At 40.1% G+C, this 18,809-nt stretch overlaps 1 protein-coding gene across 2 annotated transcripts in view; it reads left to right on the top strand.

Annotated features, from left to right (window-relative positions):
- The first annotated feature begins 847 nt into the window (after positions 1–847).
- The window catches only part of TBK1 (TANK binding kinase 1), a 49,574-nt gene continuing 31,612 nt past the window's right edge, over positions 848–18,809 (top strand). The window contains exons 1-5 of one of the 2 annotated variants that reach the window (XM_032347161.1): positions 872–1,129; positions 3,713–3,827; positions 10,350–10,490; positions 14,914–15,043; positions 18,276–18,457. In XM_032347161.1, coding sequence (XP_032203052.1) covers positions 3,741–3,827; positions 10,350–10,490; positions 14,914–15,043; positions 18,276–18,457 — 540 coding nt within the window. In that variant the 5' untranslated portion in view covers positions 872–1,129; positions 3,713–3,740. Of the gene's footprint in view, positions 1,130–3,712; positions 3,828–10,349; positions 10,491–14,913; positions 15,044–18,275; positions 18,458–18,809 lie in introns of both variants that reach the window. The other variant, XM_032347162.1, reaches the window with a different exon arrangement.

Below are 18,809 nucleotides of genomic sequence, written 5' to 3'. Positions count from 1 at the left end.
GTTTATTTTAACATTGTTTAAAAGTCTAATAAAGTAACTTCCTTTGTAACAACGCATTACTGTGGACTTTTGTTATCACCATTGTGCAAGGAACATAACAGACTTACGTTATGGGGCGGGGGAATGTGCTTAGAGTCAGTATTTGGTGGGGAGAGTTGGGACTGCAAACCCAGATGTGTTCCATTCAAAAGCCCCTGGTTTCCTATTAATTCCTGGTTGCTGTAGTTCTCAACTGGGAAGAATTCTTCCTCGTCAGTCTTACAAGTTTAGCCCTGAAACAGCCAGAGAGTCTCTGACCTCTCCCTATGTTGAGAAAGGCTGCAGTGCAGTCAGTGGGCAGAAGGGATCACTTTAGGGAAGAGCTGCTTGAGATCCTGGAGGCACGAGTATTCAGGACCTCATTTCAGACAAGTTCTCCAACACTTCCATTTTTCAAATACCGTGTAAAGAGGGAGTTAAGACAACTTTCATTCCTGACTTCCTCAACGCAAAAAAAAAAAAAAAAAAAGTAAATAAGGAATTAAATGAGCTTATTTACATTAAGAATTTCACGTCTGGATTATTCTGAGGCGATCATGGGACCCCACTGCAGCCAACACAGCCTTTAAAACACTTTCAGATCTATCCGTCCAGACTGTGTTACTCCCCAGGGACAGCCTCGCACGTGTCCAGCATTCTGCGCACCTGTGACTATTAGAATGTTTGCAATCAGTTCAATGTCTGTCTTCCCTACTGTCACCGCACGTCGCGCTCTGTCGGTGGTTCTCGAGGACGGGGCGGGATTTGCAGTTCTGGGAAACCGAAACTGCTCACTGCGCAGGGCTCCCTAGCTTCACCCTTAGGGTGAGGGAGGGGCAGGCAGAGGGTGCGGACCAGTTCCGACTCCAGGCAACCCCCAGTCTCCCCGCCTCTCCCTACGAAGAACGTGGAAACCAGCAGCCCCACCAGCCCTGGCCGCAGGGTAGGCGGCGGAGGCCGAGGCCCGTCCGGCAGACGTGCGCACGCGCACCGGCGCGCGCCGGCCGTCGGTCACGTGGCCCCCGGCCAGGGCTCGCGAAGCCGGAAGTGTCCCGAGGCTCACGGAGGCCGCGGGAGCCCGCTGGAGCTGGTGCGACGGAGACCTGGCGCGGTAAGTGGGGCGGCGCGGGCAGAGGGGCTGAGCCGCGCGGGGCACGAGCAGGGAGGCCCGCAGGGGCAGGCGCGGAGCGCTCCCGCCCCCGGTGGGAAATTGGGATGCTGAGTCAGAGCGGGGGCGGGGCGGGCGACCCGGGAAGCCCAGCACCACCAGGGGCCGAGCCCTGCCGGGACCTTGGCTGGGTGGCCGCCTCCCGCCCGGGTGTTTGGGGCGTCCGAAATCCGGTAGAATGGTCGTGCGGGCCCGGTCCCTTCCACCTCTACTTCTCGCCCCCCTGCGCGGCCCTCTGACCGGGCGCCCTCCCGGGTCAGCGTTCAGCGACGTTGGGCACGAAGAAAGAGGTGGTGCTCATTACCGGGTATGGGCCCTGGCCGCCCCGGAGAGACGGATTCCCCCTTTTTTTAAAAGAGTTTGACAGTTTTCTACTCCTTTATGAACGTTGACACGAACAGCAGTGTTCAAAGGGTTTGATTTTACCGATGATTCGGTAGACGTTTCGTTAGGGTTTTAGTGATGGTAACGTCGTGGATTGACTAACCGGAAGCTGGAAGCAGAGGACGTCTATTAGTATACATACACACATATAATGTGCATTCCCAAACATTTCCTTTGGGAAATTGCTTACGGGTTTATCTTCCAGTCCGTTTCCCAGGTATTTTCAGCAGATGGCTTCAAAACAAGGTCTACCCGTTAACTGTCCAGTGCATAACCAAAGACCCACTTTTTTCACTCCAGAACGCTGGATTATTAACATAGTGGTAGAGTTTGGAAATCCTTGAACTTTGTCCAGATGCCTGTCATCAAACTTGTTCTCATCCATAGACAGATGGTAACTTTCGTTTTGGACAGTATGAGGAAGTAGGCTTAAGGCAGGCACTAGTAACATACTTGTTGAGTGCCTGCCTATAATGTATCAAAATTTGGGGAAGATTTAAAAAGCAAACACCTTGTGGATGTGCTGAGTCATGTTTTAGCATGCTGTTATTGTGGGTTTATTGGAAGATAGTTTCAAAAGACATTTCCCCTCATCACTGTGAAACTAGTCTTAAATCTTCATATAGAGAGAAGATATCTTAGCTGATAAAAGTGCTTATATATTATTTACTAGCTGTATGTGGGTACCTGGCTGCACTATTTTACATTTACAGTTACCTCAGCACAGTTACAGTAATTAGGAAAGGTTTTTCATTATTGAAAAATATTTGAAAATACTGAAAAGATAGTTGATATTATTAACCTAAGCTGACAGATGTGTATTCCTTGTGAAAAGTGCTTCTTATTTTTATTGCTTATTTCCAATAAGTTAATGTTTAGATAACATTTCTTATCTAAATTAGATGGATGGTAAAGATTATATATCTTAATATATAAGGTTATTGAAAATGGACCATTCTTTATGTTTCTTATGGAATATTGATAGTCATTAATTCATCACTGAATACCTAGTCTGTTCTAATGGACTACAAAGGGATATCAGAATCTGATTTGATTTGGTATTACAGCAGTTTTAATGTGGCATGGTGAGAATATTGTTTATGCTACTAATTTTTATTCCAACATGGAGCTCAAGTATTTTTAATACCCTTGAAGTAATGTAGTTTTCCAGTTACTAAAGGAGAAGGCTAGGTAGGGGTGGTGCTTTTTTTAAAAATCAACTTTATTTTTTAGAGCAGTTTTAGATTTAGCAAAATTGAGCAGAAGATACAGAGATTTTACTTAATACATAATAGCATCCACTTGCTTATTTTTAAAGACTTTGGTAATATACACCTAATATGTGTATATTTATATACTTGGAGATTGGACCGATTATCCTTAATTTCACAAGAGTTAGCAACCTTTCAAGAATAAAAACTTTTTGCATCTTTCCATTATGATTGTCAGGCACCATGCTGATGAAATTTTACCTTATGGAAATGTTATGCCATGGCAACAGTTGTTTTCATTAGTGTAGCTCTGCCCTTAAAGAAAAAAAGTAATTCTTTTCTATACTTCTGTTATATTTGACTTTATGACTTTAAAGATTTTTTTATTTTTATTATTGAACAGAGAGAGAGATCACGAGGCAGAGAGGCAGGCAGAGAGAGAGGAGGAAGCAGGCTCACCGCTGAGCAGAGAGCCGGATGCAGGGCTTGATCCCAGCACCCTGGGATCACGACCCGAGCCGAAGGCAGAGGCTTAACCCCCTGAGCCACCCAGGCAACCCGACTTTATGACTTTAAAACACCTTATAATTCATCACTGACTAATCTTTCAAAACATCTGAAGGAAATAAGTGGCCAGTATCACTCTCCTGAGAAAGATAAAATCTGAAGGGAAATAGATATTTTATGCAGCCTTGGGATAGGTGAGTTAAAGTGAGTATATAAGATGTCATTGGTTAATGTTTTTTTTCAGAGCCCACACGGCATTTTAGTCTTTAATATTGTTGGAAGCTTATATTTTTACATTAGACTGCACTTTTCAGTTTAGCAATAACTAAGTTATGATCTTACTGGAGACTAAAAATAGCTAACATTTGTTCCTTAAATGTGCTGTTCCCTTAAAACAACATGCACTTTTTTTCTTCTCTCTTAGTTTAACAAGAACTCCTGACCAAGCCAAAATGCAGAGCACTTCTAATCATCTGTGGCTTTTATCTGATATTTTAGGCCAAGGAGCTACTGCAAATGTCTTTCGTGGAAGGCATAAGGTTGGTACAGAGAAAACTGTGAAGGCTTTTTATCACTGTATATGTTCTCTTTTGGGAAGCACACTTGTACTAAAATGTGAGACTTGATGAGACTCGATGTTTTCGTTTACCCTGTCTAAAGAGAGTTCTTGTTTTTGTGGTTCAAGTATAGCTTGTGTTAGAGTTAGTGATACCTACCTGATAGTGGCAGAGGTTATGTGTTGGGAGTGGAGAAGAAGAGAATGGTTTAAAAAAGGGACTAGGAAGATTGGTGTTGTGCCTTTTGATTCTTTCCCCAACCTAGTCCTCATAGTGAATGACCTCACTAGCAGAAAAGTTCCTTATGGCAGTGAGTGCATTGGGGTGGGCTACAGATGAAGGAAGTGTGCAAAGGCAGATGCATAGTTTGAGGGGAATCCACAGGTGGTTCTGATATGCTGTATTACAGTTTCATGTCCTAGTAAACCGCATCCTACAAGGTAGATTGGAATAAAAAGAGATTATCAGCAAGGAGCCCACACTTAAAAGGTATGAGGTAAACAGAACTTGTAGTGGAAGTGAGAATAGAATAAAAGGCTAATCTTGGAGGCACTTAAAGAACCAAAAAAGATTTTCTGTCAGATTCTATATAGGAAGATGAAATTAAAGATAATTAAAATAACTTTAAATGAAGAAATTTAAGATCATTAAAGTTTCTATTCTGGGAAGGAAGCTGGAAGAATAATAGAGAAAAAAATCTCTTATAATGCAAATAATCCACTAATTTTTCAGCACTGTGAACTCTTTTTGACTAAATGATATTCGGAGAATTTTAAATTCTTGTTTTCAGAAACAAGAGCTTTAAATATTTGAGTAAGGAGGAGTTTCATGTTTTCCTATAGCTGTGTGATTGCCTGTCAGTTCTGTCAGAAACAATAAGATAAGCATTCAGAGGGGAGGGGCTGTTTCCTCTGAGGAAAGAAGCTGACTGTAAACAGCCTCTGGTTCGCAGTGGCTGAATCAGAAGTGTCATACAGCTTTTAGCCTTTTTCCCTCAGATTCCAGAATTGTCCACAAGTTCTGGGTTCTTTATCAGGTCCATATGGTCAACTTTGGATATTCCTGCCCTAGAAATTGTTTTTGTTTTATGCCCTGTGCCAAGAAGAAAAGAAAATGGGTGGTGACACAAGATTCAATGTTGAGACCACATCTGACTGTCTGTCTTCCTGTGACCCAAATTAACTTTAACAAACTTTAATAATCACTTGGTACATGACAGGCACTGTGACGGATCTAGTGAACATAACCGCAAATAACGTGCAGTTCCTTCCCACAAAGAGTTTTAGGTTTAGCTGGTGTTGGAAAGGACGTAAATTGGAAACTGATGGAATAATAGGTAGTCAGTAGTGACAGAAATTAGGTGAGGCATATTCCATGTATTCTGGTCCTCTTTCCTTACTTAAGATACTTGGGTGTCCTTCATTTAAGTTCCTATATCTAGTAGGCATTCTGCAAATGTTTGTGGAATAAAAGAATGAAGAATGAGGACAGATTAGACCACCCTAAGATAACCCAAAGTTGTTCTTCAAAGGGAACGGAAATGTATTTTATCCCATATAGTCAGAAGACCTAAAATAAGGATTTGAGAGTCATAGGAATTTACTTAGAAGACTGTGAAGAGTCAGTTTAGTATTCAGTCCCTAGTATTCTTACCATGGGTGTATTTTCAGAAATCATGTTTGTTCTCAGTGACATCAATTTCAGAGGTTTAGGTCTATACCTGAAAAATCCTGCTTGCCCTTAACTATTTAAGAATTTTTTTTTCCGGGACACCTGGGTGGCTCCGTGGGTTAAGCCTCTGCCTTTGGCTCAGGTCATGATCTCAGGGTCCTGGGATCGAGCCCTGCATTGGGCCTTTGGCTCAGCAGAGAGCCTGTTTCCCCTCTCTCTCTACCTGCCTACTGTGATCTCTCTCTCTGTCAAATAAATAAATAAAATCTTTTAAAAAAAAAAGATTCTCTCTCCCTCTGCACTTCTTCTCTTTTTTTTTTTTTTTAAGATTTTGTTTATTTTCTTGACAGAGATCACAAGTAGGCAGAGAAGCAGGCAGAGAGAGAGGAGGAAGCAGGCTCCCCACTGAGCAGAGAGCCCCATGTGGGGCTCGATCCCAGGACCCTGGGATCATGACCTGAGCTGAAGGCAGAGTCTTTAACCCTTGAACCACCCAGGAGCCCCTCCCTCTGCACTTCTAAAAAAAAAAGAAGAAGAAGAATTTTTTTTTTCCTCTCCCCCTTTTTTAAATTAATTATTTTTATTAACTTATAATGTATTATTTGCCCCGGGGTACAGGTCTGTGAATCATCAGGCTTACACACTTCACAGCACTCACCATTTTATTTAAGAATTTTTTTTAAAGGTTTTATTTTTATTTATTTATTTATTTATTTGACAGAGATCCCAAGTAGGCAGAGAGGCAGGGAGAGAGAGAGAGGAGGAAGCAGGCTCCCCACCGAGCAGAGAGCCCAATGCAGGGCTCAGTCTCAGGACCCTAAGATCATGACCTGAGCCAAAGGAAGAGGCCTAACCCACTGAGCCACCCAGGCACCCCTATTTAAGAATTTTAAACTATGATATTATTTAGACCTTTTTGTATTACCGCCTGGAATGACCAAGTTCCAAATTTACTATTTGTTATTCAAAGTATATTACTTCCGTAATCTGTCTCTTTCTCATTGACCTGTTTTTAGTTATTAGTGTATGTGATGAATGTGTATGTTTGTTAATCATGATGAAGTTAGGGGCACCTGGGTGGCTCAGTGGGTTAAAGCCTCTGCCTTTGGCCAGGTCATGATCCCAGGGTCCTGGGATTGAGCCCCGTATCAGGCTCTCTGCTCAGCAGGGAGCCTGCTCCCTCCTCTCTCTCTGCCTGCCTCTCTGCCTACTTGTGATCTCTGTCAAATAAATAAACAAAATCTTAAAAAAAAAAAATCATGGTGAAGTTAAAGGGAAGAGCTAAAGGAAGGATGTGTTGATTTTCCTATATGTATACATTTAACCCTTAAATAACATGGGTTTGAACTGTGTGGGTCCACTTACATGTGAATATTGTCTTCAGTACATACAGTACAGCACTGTAAATGTATTTTCTTTTCCTTATGATTTCTTACAACATTTTCCTTTCTGGCTTTATTGTAAGGATACATGTAGCATATAAAATATACGCTAATCAATTGTTTATATTCTCAGTAAGGCTGCAGCAATAAGCTATTGGTAGTTAAGTCTTTGGAGAGTTGAAGGTAAATATGGTTTTTGACTGCACAGAGGGTCAGCACCCTTAACCCTCATTGTTCGAGGGTCAGCTATATGTAGATCCCAACTACATGGAGATCCTTTAAATATTCCTCCTCTATGCTTTGAGTTAGGGACAGTGAATGACAGGTGACTATGCAGTTGAATAAAGGGAAAACAGTACATTCCCACACTATGCCAGTAATCTCACAGGTATGATTTGGACTACAAAAGTATGGAAAATGCTAGCCTTGATCACAGTAGGCACTTTGCAATATTGCATTATTTTCCCCAGTTGTTCCTCTGTTAGGATTCTCCTAATTCTAGATTAAGTTGAAAATAAGTATCCTCAAGAGAAATCTTGTGGTATATTTTGGTAGATAGATTTAGGTAGATAGATTTAGCAGTGTTCTTACTCTAGTTGAACAAATAGGAAAACGGTATAATTAAACTGTGATTTGGTTGTTATTCTATTTTCATACTGTCTGAAAATGGGTGGTAAGCTAGAGTGAGGGAGGTGTGATCATGTCACATAGATGTGGTCTCCAAATAGTGATCTTGATGAGAGGCTGTGAAGCAGTTAAATGGGTTTTGGGAGTTTTGGGGTTTTTTTGTTTGTTTGTTTGTTTGTTTGTTTTTAAAGATTTTATTTATTTATTTATTTGTCAGAGAGAGAGAGAGAGAGAACACAAGCGCACAAGCCGGGCAGAGCGTCAGGCAGAGGTGGAGAGAGAAGCAGGCTCCCTGCTGAGCAAGGAGCCCGATGCGATGCAGGACTCGATCCCAGGACCCTGGAATCATGACCTGAGCCGAAGGCAGCGGCTTAACCTACTGAGCCACCCAGGCGTCCCAGGCAGTTAAATGGTTTTAAGAGAAAAGATCATGAGATTCTGACTGAGAAAAAGATTGTGAGCTTCTGAGGTGATTTTGGCTATGAGTAGTGAATCTGTATGAAAAGCTATGGAGAGGGCATCAAAGCCGGCATAGCATGAAGATCCTGACAGACAGGCAGCCATGAAATATCTTTAGGCAGGTGGTGCTTAAACCCCAAAGTCAAAGAGGAAATGATCTTTCCACATGCTCCAGGGAAGTTCAACCTTGGATTATGGGAAAAGTAAGATTAAACTCAAAGAATCTGGACTGACCACTAAGGAGAGGCTTGCCACTTAGAATGACTGGGAGGAGGTAGGAGGGTCTGGAAGAGAGCCTTAAAGCAAAGTTAATATGAAGAATATAAGAAGGTGATGTTTACCTGAAATTAAGCATTTGCACCTCTAAGAGGGCCTCCCAGCTACAGTTGTGCATTGTAATTTTCTTTGCAATCTACTTCAATAGATTGCAAATAGAGAGTGAGAGTGGGGTGCTGCAGGCACATCCATAGAGAAAAGGAAATGTCTTTGATCCTCTAAGAGAAGGCTCTATAAAGAAACAGTCTTGGGGCACCTGGGTGGTTTAGTGGTTAAGTGTCTGCCTTCAGCTCAGGTCATGATCCCAGGGTCCTGGGATTGAGCCCTACATCGAGCTCCCGGCTCAGCAAGAAGCCTGCTTCTCTTTCTCCCACTCCTCCTGCATGTGTTCCCTCTCTTGCTGTGCCTCTCTCAGTCAAGTAAATAAATAAAACCTTTAAAAAGAAAAAAAAGAAAGAAAGAAACAATCTACTCTAGTCATCTAGGTGAAGTTGCAGAAAGATCTCCAAGGCAGCAGTGATGCAATCCAATGAAGATAGGCTACTTGAACCTGACCAACTCCAGCTTCTACTTCCATACGCACATCTGCACACACACAGTATTACAGCTAGGGAGTGGTGTTTTGTTTGTTTGTTTGTTTGTTTGTTTTTTAAGATTTTTTTATTCTGACAGAGAGAGGGAAGAGAGAGAACATGCACAGGGGGAAGGGTCAAGGAAAAGGAAGAAGCAGGCTCCTCACCAAGCATGGAGCCCAACATGGGTCTCGATCCCAGGACCCTGGGATCATGTGAGTCAAAGGCAGAGTCTTAACCGAATGAGCCACCCAGGCACCCATTTTTCTTTTCCTTGACCCTTGACCCTTTTCTTTTCCTTTTTTTTTAAGATTTTGTTAATTTATTTTGAGAGAGAGAGTGCACATGTGTGCAATTGGGGGGAGGGGCAGAGAGAGAGAATCTTAAAGCAGACTCCCCACTGAGCGTGGAGCCTGATTCAGGGCTTAATTCTATGACCCATGACATCGTGACTGGAGCTGAAACCAAGAGTAGGGCACTTAACTAACTGAGGCACCCAGGTGCTCTGGAGTATTTCTTAACAATTAATTTAATTACTTTGAGGGTTTTTGTTTTTGTTTTTTGTTTTTTTGAGATTTTATTTGTCAGAGGAAGAGAGAACATGAGCAGGGAATGCTGCAGGCAGAACAAGTAAAGGGAGAACCAGGCTCCCCACTGAGCAGGGAACCCAATGTAGGACTGGATCCCAGGACCCTGGGGTAATGACCTGATCCAAAGGTGGACGCTTAACCGAATGAGCCATCCATGCATCCCTATTTTGAGCTTCTTTTTTTTTTTTTTAGGATTTTATTTATTTATGTCAGAGATCACAAGTAGGCAGAGAGAGAGAGAGAGGAGGAAGCAGGCTCCCCACAGAGCAGAAAGACCGATACAGGGCTCAATCCCAGGACCCTGGGACCATGACCTGAGCCAAAGGCAGAGGCTTTAACCCACTGAGCCACCCAGGTGCCCCTATTTTGAGCTTAATGAAATTTTGTATATGGAGTATAGTTTTCAATCTCTCTTTTCCTGTTTTGTTTAAATTATTAAGCCCTGGAGAAACCCTTCTAAAATACTACTTTCCTATCTAAAATATACTTTCACATTTGATATTACTAGAGCTCTTCTTATATGTGACTCTCTTTGCCTCATATAATGGAAGCTTTTTTTTTTTTTTTAACTTTTATGTATTTGTTTATTTTTAAGTAGGCTGTAGGTCCAATGTGGGGCTTGAACTCAAGACCCTGAGATCAACCATTGCATGCTTTACTGACTAAGCCAGCCAAGCACCCCTGGAAGCTTTTTAATTTGAAAGAAAGCCTTTACTTCATTTCAAAGCATATAATTTGAGAGAAATTTGGAGCAGCTAATTGATTTTAGCTTTAAAAAAAATCAAGAGCTCTGGTACAGTTACCTATGCTTAAAAAATATTTGGGTGTTCTGTAAGATAAATAAATTGCTATAGTTAGTTCTAATAGTACCTTTTAATTTTCTTTATAATACTATAGATAAACAAAATATTTCTCTCTTTTTTTTAGAAAACTGGTGACTTATTTGCTATCAAAGTATTTAATAACATAAGCTTCCTTCGTCCAGTGGATGTTCAAATGAGAGAATTTGAAGTGTTAAAAAAGCTCAATCACAAAAATATTGTCAAATTATTTGCTATTGAAGAGGAGGTAAGTAGTCAAGCTTTAGTTAATCTTATCTTATTTATTGTAATTACTGCAATCCGGGAGAAATGACCTAATATAAAAATTGCTTTATAAACAATGAAGTTTTTTAAGTGATGAAAATTAGAGCTTGTATAACCAAATATCCTGTCCTCAAAGATTCCTTTTTTTTTTTTTGTCCTCAAAGATTCTTGAAGAGGTATAACAATGGAAATAAAGTATCATGGAATCAGAAAAAGTAGTATATTTCTTATACTAGGCTGTGGTTACCAGTATTTTTACTAGAAATAAAAACTAAGTGAAGTTAAATTGACATAATTATAAAAGGAGCAAGTCAAACAATACGAAGAAGGCTTTGTAAAAGAATAAAAATCCTAGGAATCCAGAAATTAATACAGTGTATAAGTACATACTGTATATATTAATACAGTATATAAAGGATACAATTGACTTTAGGAAGAAACTGAAAAGAAGAATGTCATTAGGAAGAAAAAAAGAATGTCATTAGAAAAATTATCTAGAAGTAATGGAAATAGAAATTTAGTTTAATCCCTCTAGATGTGAACAAGTAATCAGTCAAATCACACTTTTTAAATAATAATTTGGCACTTTATATTCCTTATAATAGTGATTTTATTTTTAGTAAGTACTTCTTAGGAACTAATCAGAAATTTAAGTATAGTTTTATGCACAAAGATGTTCATTGCTGCCCTGTTTATGATAAAGAATGGTTAAATAAGTTAGAATATGTGATGGATAGTTACTCAGTTTGTTATGCTCAAGGTTAAGAATGTAGCCATCCAGGGGCACCTGGGTGGTGCAGTCATTCAATGGCTGCCTTTGGCTCAGGTCATGATCCCAGGGTCATGGGATCGAGCCCAATATTGGGCTCCCTGCTTGGCAGGAAGTCGGCTTCTCCCTTTCCTACTCCCTCTGCTTGTGTTTCCTCTCTCACTGTGTCTCTGTCAAATAAATAAATAAAATCTTTAAAAAAAAAAAAGAATGTAACCTTCCACCTGCCAGGTTTGTTCAAGATCACTGATACCAGCTGCAGAAGAGTTTGGCATACTGTACAAAGAGAACAGTCCCCAGAAGACTGTACTTTTTCAGACACTAGCTGCAAGTTCACCAGTCCCCTAGGGCTATCATCACATCATACCAGCTGGCTACAAATTTGGGGCTCCCCATGACTGTCCCCCAGATTTTTTTTTTTTAAGATTTTATTTATTTATTTATTTAACAGGGAGAGAGATCCCAAGTAGGCAGAGAGACAGGCAGAGAGAGGGGGAAGCAGGCTCCCCCGATGCAGGGCTCAATCCCAGGACCCTGGGATCATGACCTGAGCCAAAGGCAGGGGCTTTAACCCACTGAGCCACCCAGGCGCCCCCCAGATTTGATAATATGCTAGAATGTTGAATGACTCAGGGTGCCTGGGTGGCTCAGTCAGTTAAGTATCCAGCTTTTTTTTTTTTTTTTTTTTTTTTTTTAGATTTTATTTATTTGACAGAGAGAATGACAGTGAGAGAGGGAACACAAGCATGGGGAGTGGAAGAGGGAGAAGCCAGCTTCTTGCCAAGCAGGGAGTCGAATTCAGGGCTCGATCCCATGACTTTGGGAGCATGACCTGGCCAAACGTAGATACTTAACAACTGAGCCACCCAGGTGCCCTGAATGTCCAACTCTTGATTTCCGCTCAGGTCATGATCTCAGGGTCCTGGGATTGAGCCCCACATTGGCCCTCACACTCTGCTTTCGGTTCTCTCCTTTTTCCCCTGCCCCTCCCCCCTGCTCATATGCTCACGCTTTCTAAATAAATAAGGTCTTAAAAAAAATAGAATGTTGAATGACTCAGAGAACTCAGGAAAGAAATGTAGTTACAGTTTTATTCTAGCAAAAGAAGACAAATTAGAACTAGTCAAAGGAAGAAATTCATAGAACAGAATATAGGAGGATTCCAAACATGAATCTTCCTTTTCCTCATAGATACAGTACCCTCCTGGTATTGATGTATGACAGTATACACAAAATATTGCCAGCCTCAGAAACTCACCTGAACCTTTGGTGTCTAGAGTTTTTGTTGGGACTCAATCACATACTGCCTGCATGGCTGACTTTTTAGTCTTTAGCCCTTTCCAGAAGTTCAGGCTAATACCTTTAGTTGTGTTTTCCTTTGGAAATGGAGATGGACTTGTACATCCTAAAACCTCCATCATAAATCACATCATTAGACTGTTAATGGCCAAAGCCCCCATTCAGAGAAAGACTTCTCGCAAACAGGGTACTCCAGATGCCTACTAATCACCTGTTGGTAGCCAAAGCCAAACAAAAACCTGACCTCTCTTGGGGTGAAATTTATTCTTCACTACACAATAGTTAAAGCAGTAATGAAAAGAGGTATTTACCAAAGTTTTAATTATCTGGAAACATGTTTATGTATAATGTTATGTCAGAAAAACAGGATTAAAAATAAATACACAGTGTGATCTTGAATATACAGTATCATGTTTTGTATCTCTTAAGTGATTTGATAGATAAGAAATAGACTGAAAGGAAATGCACCAAAATATTAGCATAATTATCTCTGGGTAATGGAATTATGGGTATTTCCCAAATTTTCAACCATCAACATATTCATTATTTAAAAACAAAAATCTTGGGGTGCCTGGGTGGCTCAGTGGGTTAAGTGGCTGCCTTCAACTCAGGTCATAATCTCGGGGGTCCTGGAATCGAGTCCCGGTTCTGGCTCTCTGCTCAGTGAGGAGTCTGCTTCTCCCTCTGCCCCTCCCCTCAGCTTGTGTCCCCGCCACCCCATCAAATAAATAAATAAAATCTTTTTTAAAATAAAATAGTTTATGAAAGTGTTTTGGGGGACACCTGAGTAGCTCAGCTGTTTAAGTGACTGCCTTTGGCTCAGGTCATGCTCCTGGAGGCCTAGGATCAAGTCCCACATCAGACTCCCAGCTCCCTGCTCAGTAGGAAGTCTGCTTCTCCCTTTGACTTTACCCCCTCTTGTGCTCTCTGTTTCTGCCTCTGACTCACCCTCTCATGCTGTCTCTCTCTCATATAAATAAAATCCTGGGGTGCCTGGTGGCTCAGTCGTTAAGCATCTGCCTTGGGTTCAGGTCAGAGCTGAGTTGGGCTCCCTGCTCGGCAGGAAGCCTTCTCCCTCTTCCATTCCCCCTGCTTGTGTTCCCTCTCTTGCTGTTTCTCTTTCTATCAAATAAATAAATAAAATGTAAAAAAACAATGAAAGTGTTTTGGGGATATGCAGGAAAAATTATAAAAGGAAGGAAGGATAAAAAATTGGAAATAACCACAAAAAAAATTGGAGATGAATACTGGATTTTAAGACTCAAAATCACATTTTCAAGTTCCTAAAATGGGAACATATCTTATCATCAGTGTATATATGTAATTTGGTAGTATTTCTTTTTCCCTAAAAAGCTGTTATTAAATTGTGATGTATTTTATAATCAATGATTCATTAAAAGGTTTGAAACAAATCTGCAGCTCATATGCAAATCAGCAAGCTCAGACTGCTGTGAGGGGGACCACTAGGCTCTTCTGCCATCTATTTGTTTTTAAGACTAGGACTCCAGGGGCGCCCGGGTGGCTCAGTGGGTTAAGCCGCTGCCTTTGGCTCGGGTCGTGATCTCAGGGTCCTGGGATCGAGCCCCGCATCAGGCTCTCTGCTCAGCGGGGAGCCTGCTTCCTCCTCTCTCTCTCTGCCTGCCTCTCTGCCTACTTGTGATCTCTCTCTGTCAAGTAAATAAATAAAATCTTTAAAAAAAAAAAAAAAAAAAAAGACTAGCACTCCAGGGGCACCTGGGTGGCTCAGTGGGCTAAAGTCTCTGCCTTCGGCTCAGGTCATGATCCCAGGGTCCTGGGACGGAGCCCCACATCGGGTTCTCTGGGAGCCCCACATCGGGTTCTCTGCTCAGCAGGGAGCCTGCTTCCCTTCCTCTCTCTGCCTGCGTCTCTGCCTACTTGTGATCTCTGTCAAATGAATAAAATAAAATCTTAAAAAAAAAAAAAAAGCACTCCATTCCCTGAAGTGGAAGTACTTGTCATGAGAAGAATTTCAAGTGTCTTAAGAGATCTGTTCAAACATTAATGTCCTAAATGTACTATTATGTATTAGAAATTAAAGAAATTTTTAAAGAACCATTATAACAGTGTAGCAGTGATTTTTTTCTATTTCAGATTTAGCCAGATTTCATCGTGGTTTGATCATCTTTCAAAAACAAATCCAATAGGAATCTAGAAGCTGTTAATCATTATATGAGTATAGTCAGTAGGTAGTTAACAAATCCCAGGTAAAGCATTCATAGTGCGTTCATATTCTCCATGTAAGTGAAATCAGATAAGCACTAGCTTATAATAAAAACTTTTATATTGAGTCCCAATCAGTGATTTTTTTTTTTTCCAGACAACAACAAGACATAAAGTACTTATTATGGAATTTTGTCCATGCGGAAGTTTATACACTGTTTTAGAAGAGCCATCTAATGCCTATGGACTACCAGAGTCTGAATTTTTAATTGTTTTGCGAGATGTGGGTACGTTTATTTATATGATTTTATAAATATATGTGTATATAGATAGATGTGTGATTTTATAGTTATATGTGTATATAATTTAATGACATAAGGGTTTTTTTTTTAAGATTTTATTTGAGAGACAGAAAGAGAGCACGAGTGGTGGGAGGAATGGGGGGAGGAGCAGACTCCACACTGAGCAGGGAGCCCAATGCTGGGCTCCATCCCAGTACCCTGGGATCATGACTTGAGCCAGAGGCAGATTATTAATGAGCTGAGCCACACACGTGCCCCAAGAATTTTTTTTTTTTAAAGTAGGCTCCAGACTCAGCATGGAGCCCAACACGGGGCTTGAATTCATGACCCCAAGATAAAGACCCAAGCAAGAATCGAGTCTAACCCTTAACCAACTGAGACACCTAGGTGCTCCTAACGACATAAGAATTGTAAATATATTATTTTTGTATTCAAAACCAAAGATCTTTTTGCAGTACTTTCTTAGATACAACACCAAGAGTGTACATACACAAGGAAAAAATAGATAAGCTGTACTTCATCAACATTAAAAACATTTGTGTTTCAGAGGACAATATCAAGTAAGTGAAAAGACAACCCACAGAACAAGAGAAGTTATTTGCAAATCACATATACGATAAGGAATTTTGATCCTAACAACTTAATCAAAAGACAATGCAATTTTAAAATGGGCAAAAGTAAAAAATAAAAATAAATAAATAAAAATGATAAACATCTTTCCAAAGAAGGTGAACATATATGGCCAATGAGAACATAAAAAGAGAATCAAGATTATTAGTCAGGGCGCCTGGGTGGCTCAGTGGGTTAAGCCGCTGCCTTCGGCTCAGGTCATGATCTCAGGGTCATGGGATCGAGTCCCGCATCGGGCTCTCTGCTCAGCAGGGAGCCTGCTTCCCTCTCTTTCTCTCTGCCTGCCTCTCTCCATCTACTTGTGATTTCTCTCTGTCAAATAAATAAATAAAATCTTTAAAAAAAAAAAAAAAAAAAGATTATTAGTCATTAGGGAAATGCAAATCAGAACTACAAAGTGATACCACTTCATACTCACTAGCATGGCCAAATCAAAAAGATAAAATGGGCACCTGGATGGCTCATTCCATTGAGTGTCAATTCCTTGGTTTCAGTTCAGATGATGATCTCAGGGTCATGTGATTGAGCCTGGTCTTGGGCTCCTCACTCAGCAGCAAATCTACTTAAGGTCTTCTCCCTCTGCCCCTCCCTCTACTCATAAATGTTCTGTCTCTCTTAATTAATTAATTATTTTTTTTAAAAAAGACAACAAAAACAGGTGCTGGCAAGGATGTGAAAAGTTGGACCCTAATATATAGGTGTTGGATCGTAAAAAAGTACAGCCACTTGGGAAAATAGTCTAGCAGTTCCTCAAAAGATTAAATAAAGAATTACCATGGGACTTAGCAATTCCAATGCTAGGTATTTCCCTCAAGAATTAAAAACTTGTCCACACAGAAACTTGTCTACCAGTTCCTAATAGCCAAAAATGGAAGTAGCCCAAGTGTCCATCAACTGATGTATAAATAAAATGTCCATTATCCATGCAATGACATATTACTCGTTCATGAAAAAGAAAAATGGGGCACTTGACTCACTCAGTCGGTGGAGCATGTGACTCTTGATCTTGGGGTCATGAGTTGGGCCTAGAGCTTACTTAAAAAAAAAGAGAAAGTAGTGATATATGCTATAAAATGGATGCACCTTGAAAAATGATGCTAAGTGAAGGAAACCAGACACAAAGGTCATAATATTTATTATTTTGTTCACATAAAATGTCCAGAATAGGCAAATCCATAGAAACAGAAAGCAGATTAGTCATTTCCAGGGGTTTGAGGGGATGGCAGGTATGAGGAGTGACTGCTAACAGGTATGGGGTTTCTTTTTGGCATAATGAAAATGTTCTGAAAATAGTGGTGATGGTTGTACACTTTGACTCTTCTAAAAACTACTCAGTTGTATACTTTAAAAGTCTGAATTTAATGATACATGAATTTCATCTCAAAGCTATTTAAAAAAAAAAAAAGAATATGGCAACCAAAGGGAATAATATCTTCTTGACAAGAAGTGAATCAGTATTTGAGGAATGGGAAAAGTCCATATTCTTTCTTTGATAAAGAAGGCATAAGGTTAGTGGGAATTCTTGAACTTGATAGTGGAAGCAGTGTGGAGACCCTTTAGGTGAGGATAAGATAAGAGAAAAACAATATATGCTGCAACCCATTTAACCAAGTAGAAGTTATAGATAATTGATGACTTCCTAAGTGTACAGGTAGCCCTGAATTTTCATAATTGATATGAAACCCATTATGATACCCATAAGCTTATTTTTGTATGTTATATTTGGACATTCATCTATCAGCTGTCAAATGTTTCAAACTAGTGTTCAGTGGCAGTGCTTATCAGTTAGCCAAAACAGATTAATTTCAGCAATGTAGCCCCTTTACCCTTAAAAAAGAAAAAAGGAAAATGACCTTTGAAGAACAGCTTTAAGCATGTAAGAAATATATTCTTATGAAAGCCAATCTGACACTTTGCCTCAATTAATTTTTTACTGTTTTATGTATTGAGTCCAGTTTACTATTTTACGGAATTTTTCTCCAAGCTAAAGAAATAGGAAAGTGTGGTGAAAGATTGGCAATTTCTCGGGAATCATTTTTCTTAAGTTTAGGCACATTACCCACATGTATATAACCAGAAGTAATTCAGGAAGTCTTTTTGCGGGGCGCCTGGGTGGCTCAGTGGGTTAAGCCGCTGCCTTCGGCTCAGGTCATGATCTCGGGGTCCTGGGATCGAGTCCCGCATCGGGCTCTCTGCTCAGCAGGGAGCCTGCTTCCTCCTCTCTCTCTCTGCCTGCCTCTCTGCCTACTTGTAATCTCTCTCTGTCAAATAAATAAATAAAATCTTTAAAAAAAAAAAAAAAAAAAAAAAAGGAAGTCTTTTTGCTGAAGACCATTTTGTTCCATTTCCTAATAGTATTTAATTAAGAGAGATTGGAGTCTTCCCTAAACCATATTGGTCCTTATTCTTAAACTCTGTTTCTCAGACATGAGATACAAAATGTAAACACCATCTGTTATTTCTTTGGTAAAAATGATTTTAGACCAACTTACTGAAAAACATACTGAGTGAATGTGGATGAATTTGATGTGCATACACATGTACATAGATGCCTACATTATGATTTCCTTTGTTTTATTTTATCAAGTTGGTGGAATGAATCATCTCCGAGAGAATGGCATAGTGCACCGTGATATCAAGCCAGGGAATATCATGCGTGTTATAGGGGAAGATGGACAGTCTGTGTACAAACTCACAGATTTTGGTGCAGCTAGAGAATTAGAAGATGATGAGCAGTTTGTTTCTCTTTATGGCACAGAAGAATATTTGGTAAGTTCTGTATCACTTATTTAAAGCTGAATATGTTGTAAATATAGGTGACTGGTCAACTATAAAATGTCACTAACTTTTACGACAAAAATTAAGCTTTTATTCTCATGTGTATGGTGTGTAATGAGGGAATTAGATATTGCCATCTAGCGATGCTGTTAATTTTTCTTTCATAACACTCAAGTTCTTTAATTTTTCTAATGCTGTGGATCTATATTGAGAGAAAAAGCTATATATATGTTTTAGAAGCATGTAGCTAGTAAATGCTCCCCTTTTTGGATCACAGCAGTTAATATTATTACAAGTTTGTTATAATGATATCCCTATAGAGCAAATTTCGTTATAATTCTGA

This window comes from Mustela erminea, chromosome 6 (assembly GCF_009829155.1).
Source record: "Mustela erminea isolate mMusErm1 chromosome 6, mMusErm1.Pri, whole genome shotgun sequence".
Lineage (NCBI taxonomy): Eukaryota > Metazoa > Chordata > Mammalia > Carnivora > Mustelidae > Mustela > Mustela erminea.
The sequence above is the reverse complement of the archived record's forward strand: the minus strand, read 5'-3'. Positions and strand labels throughout refer to the sequence as shown.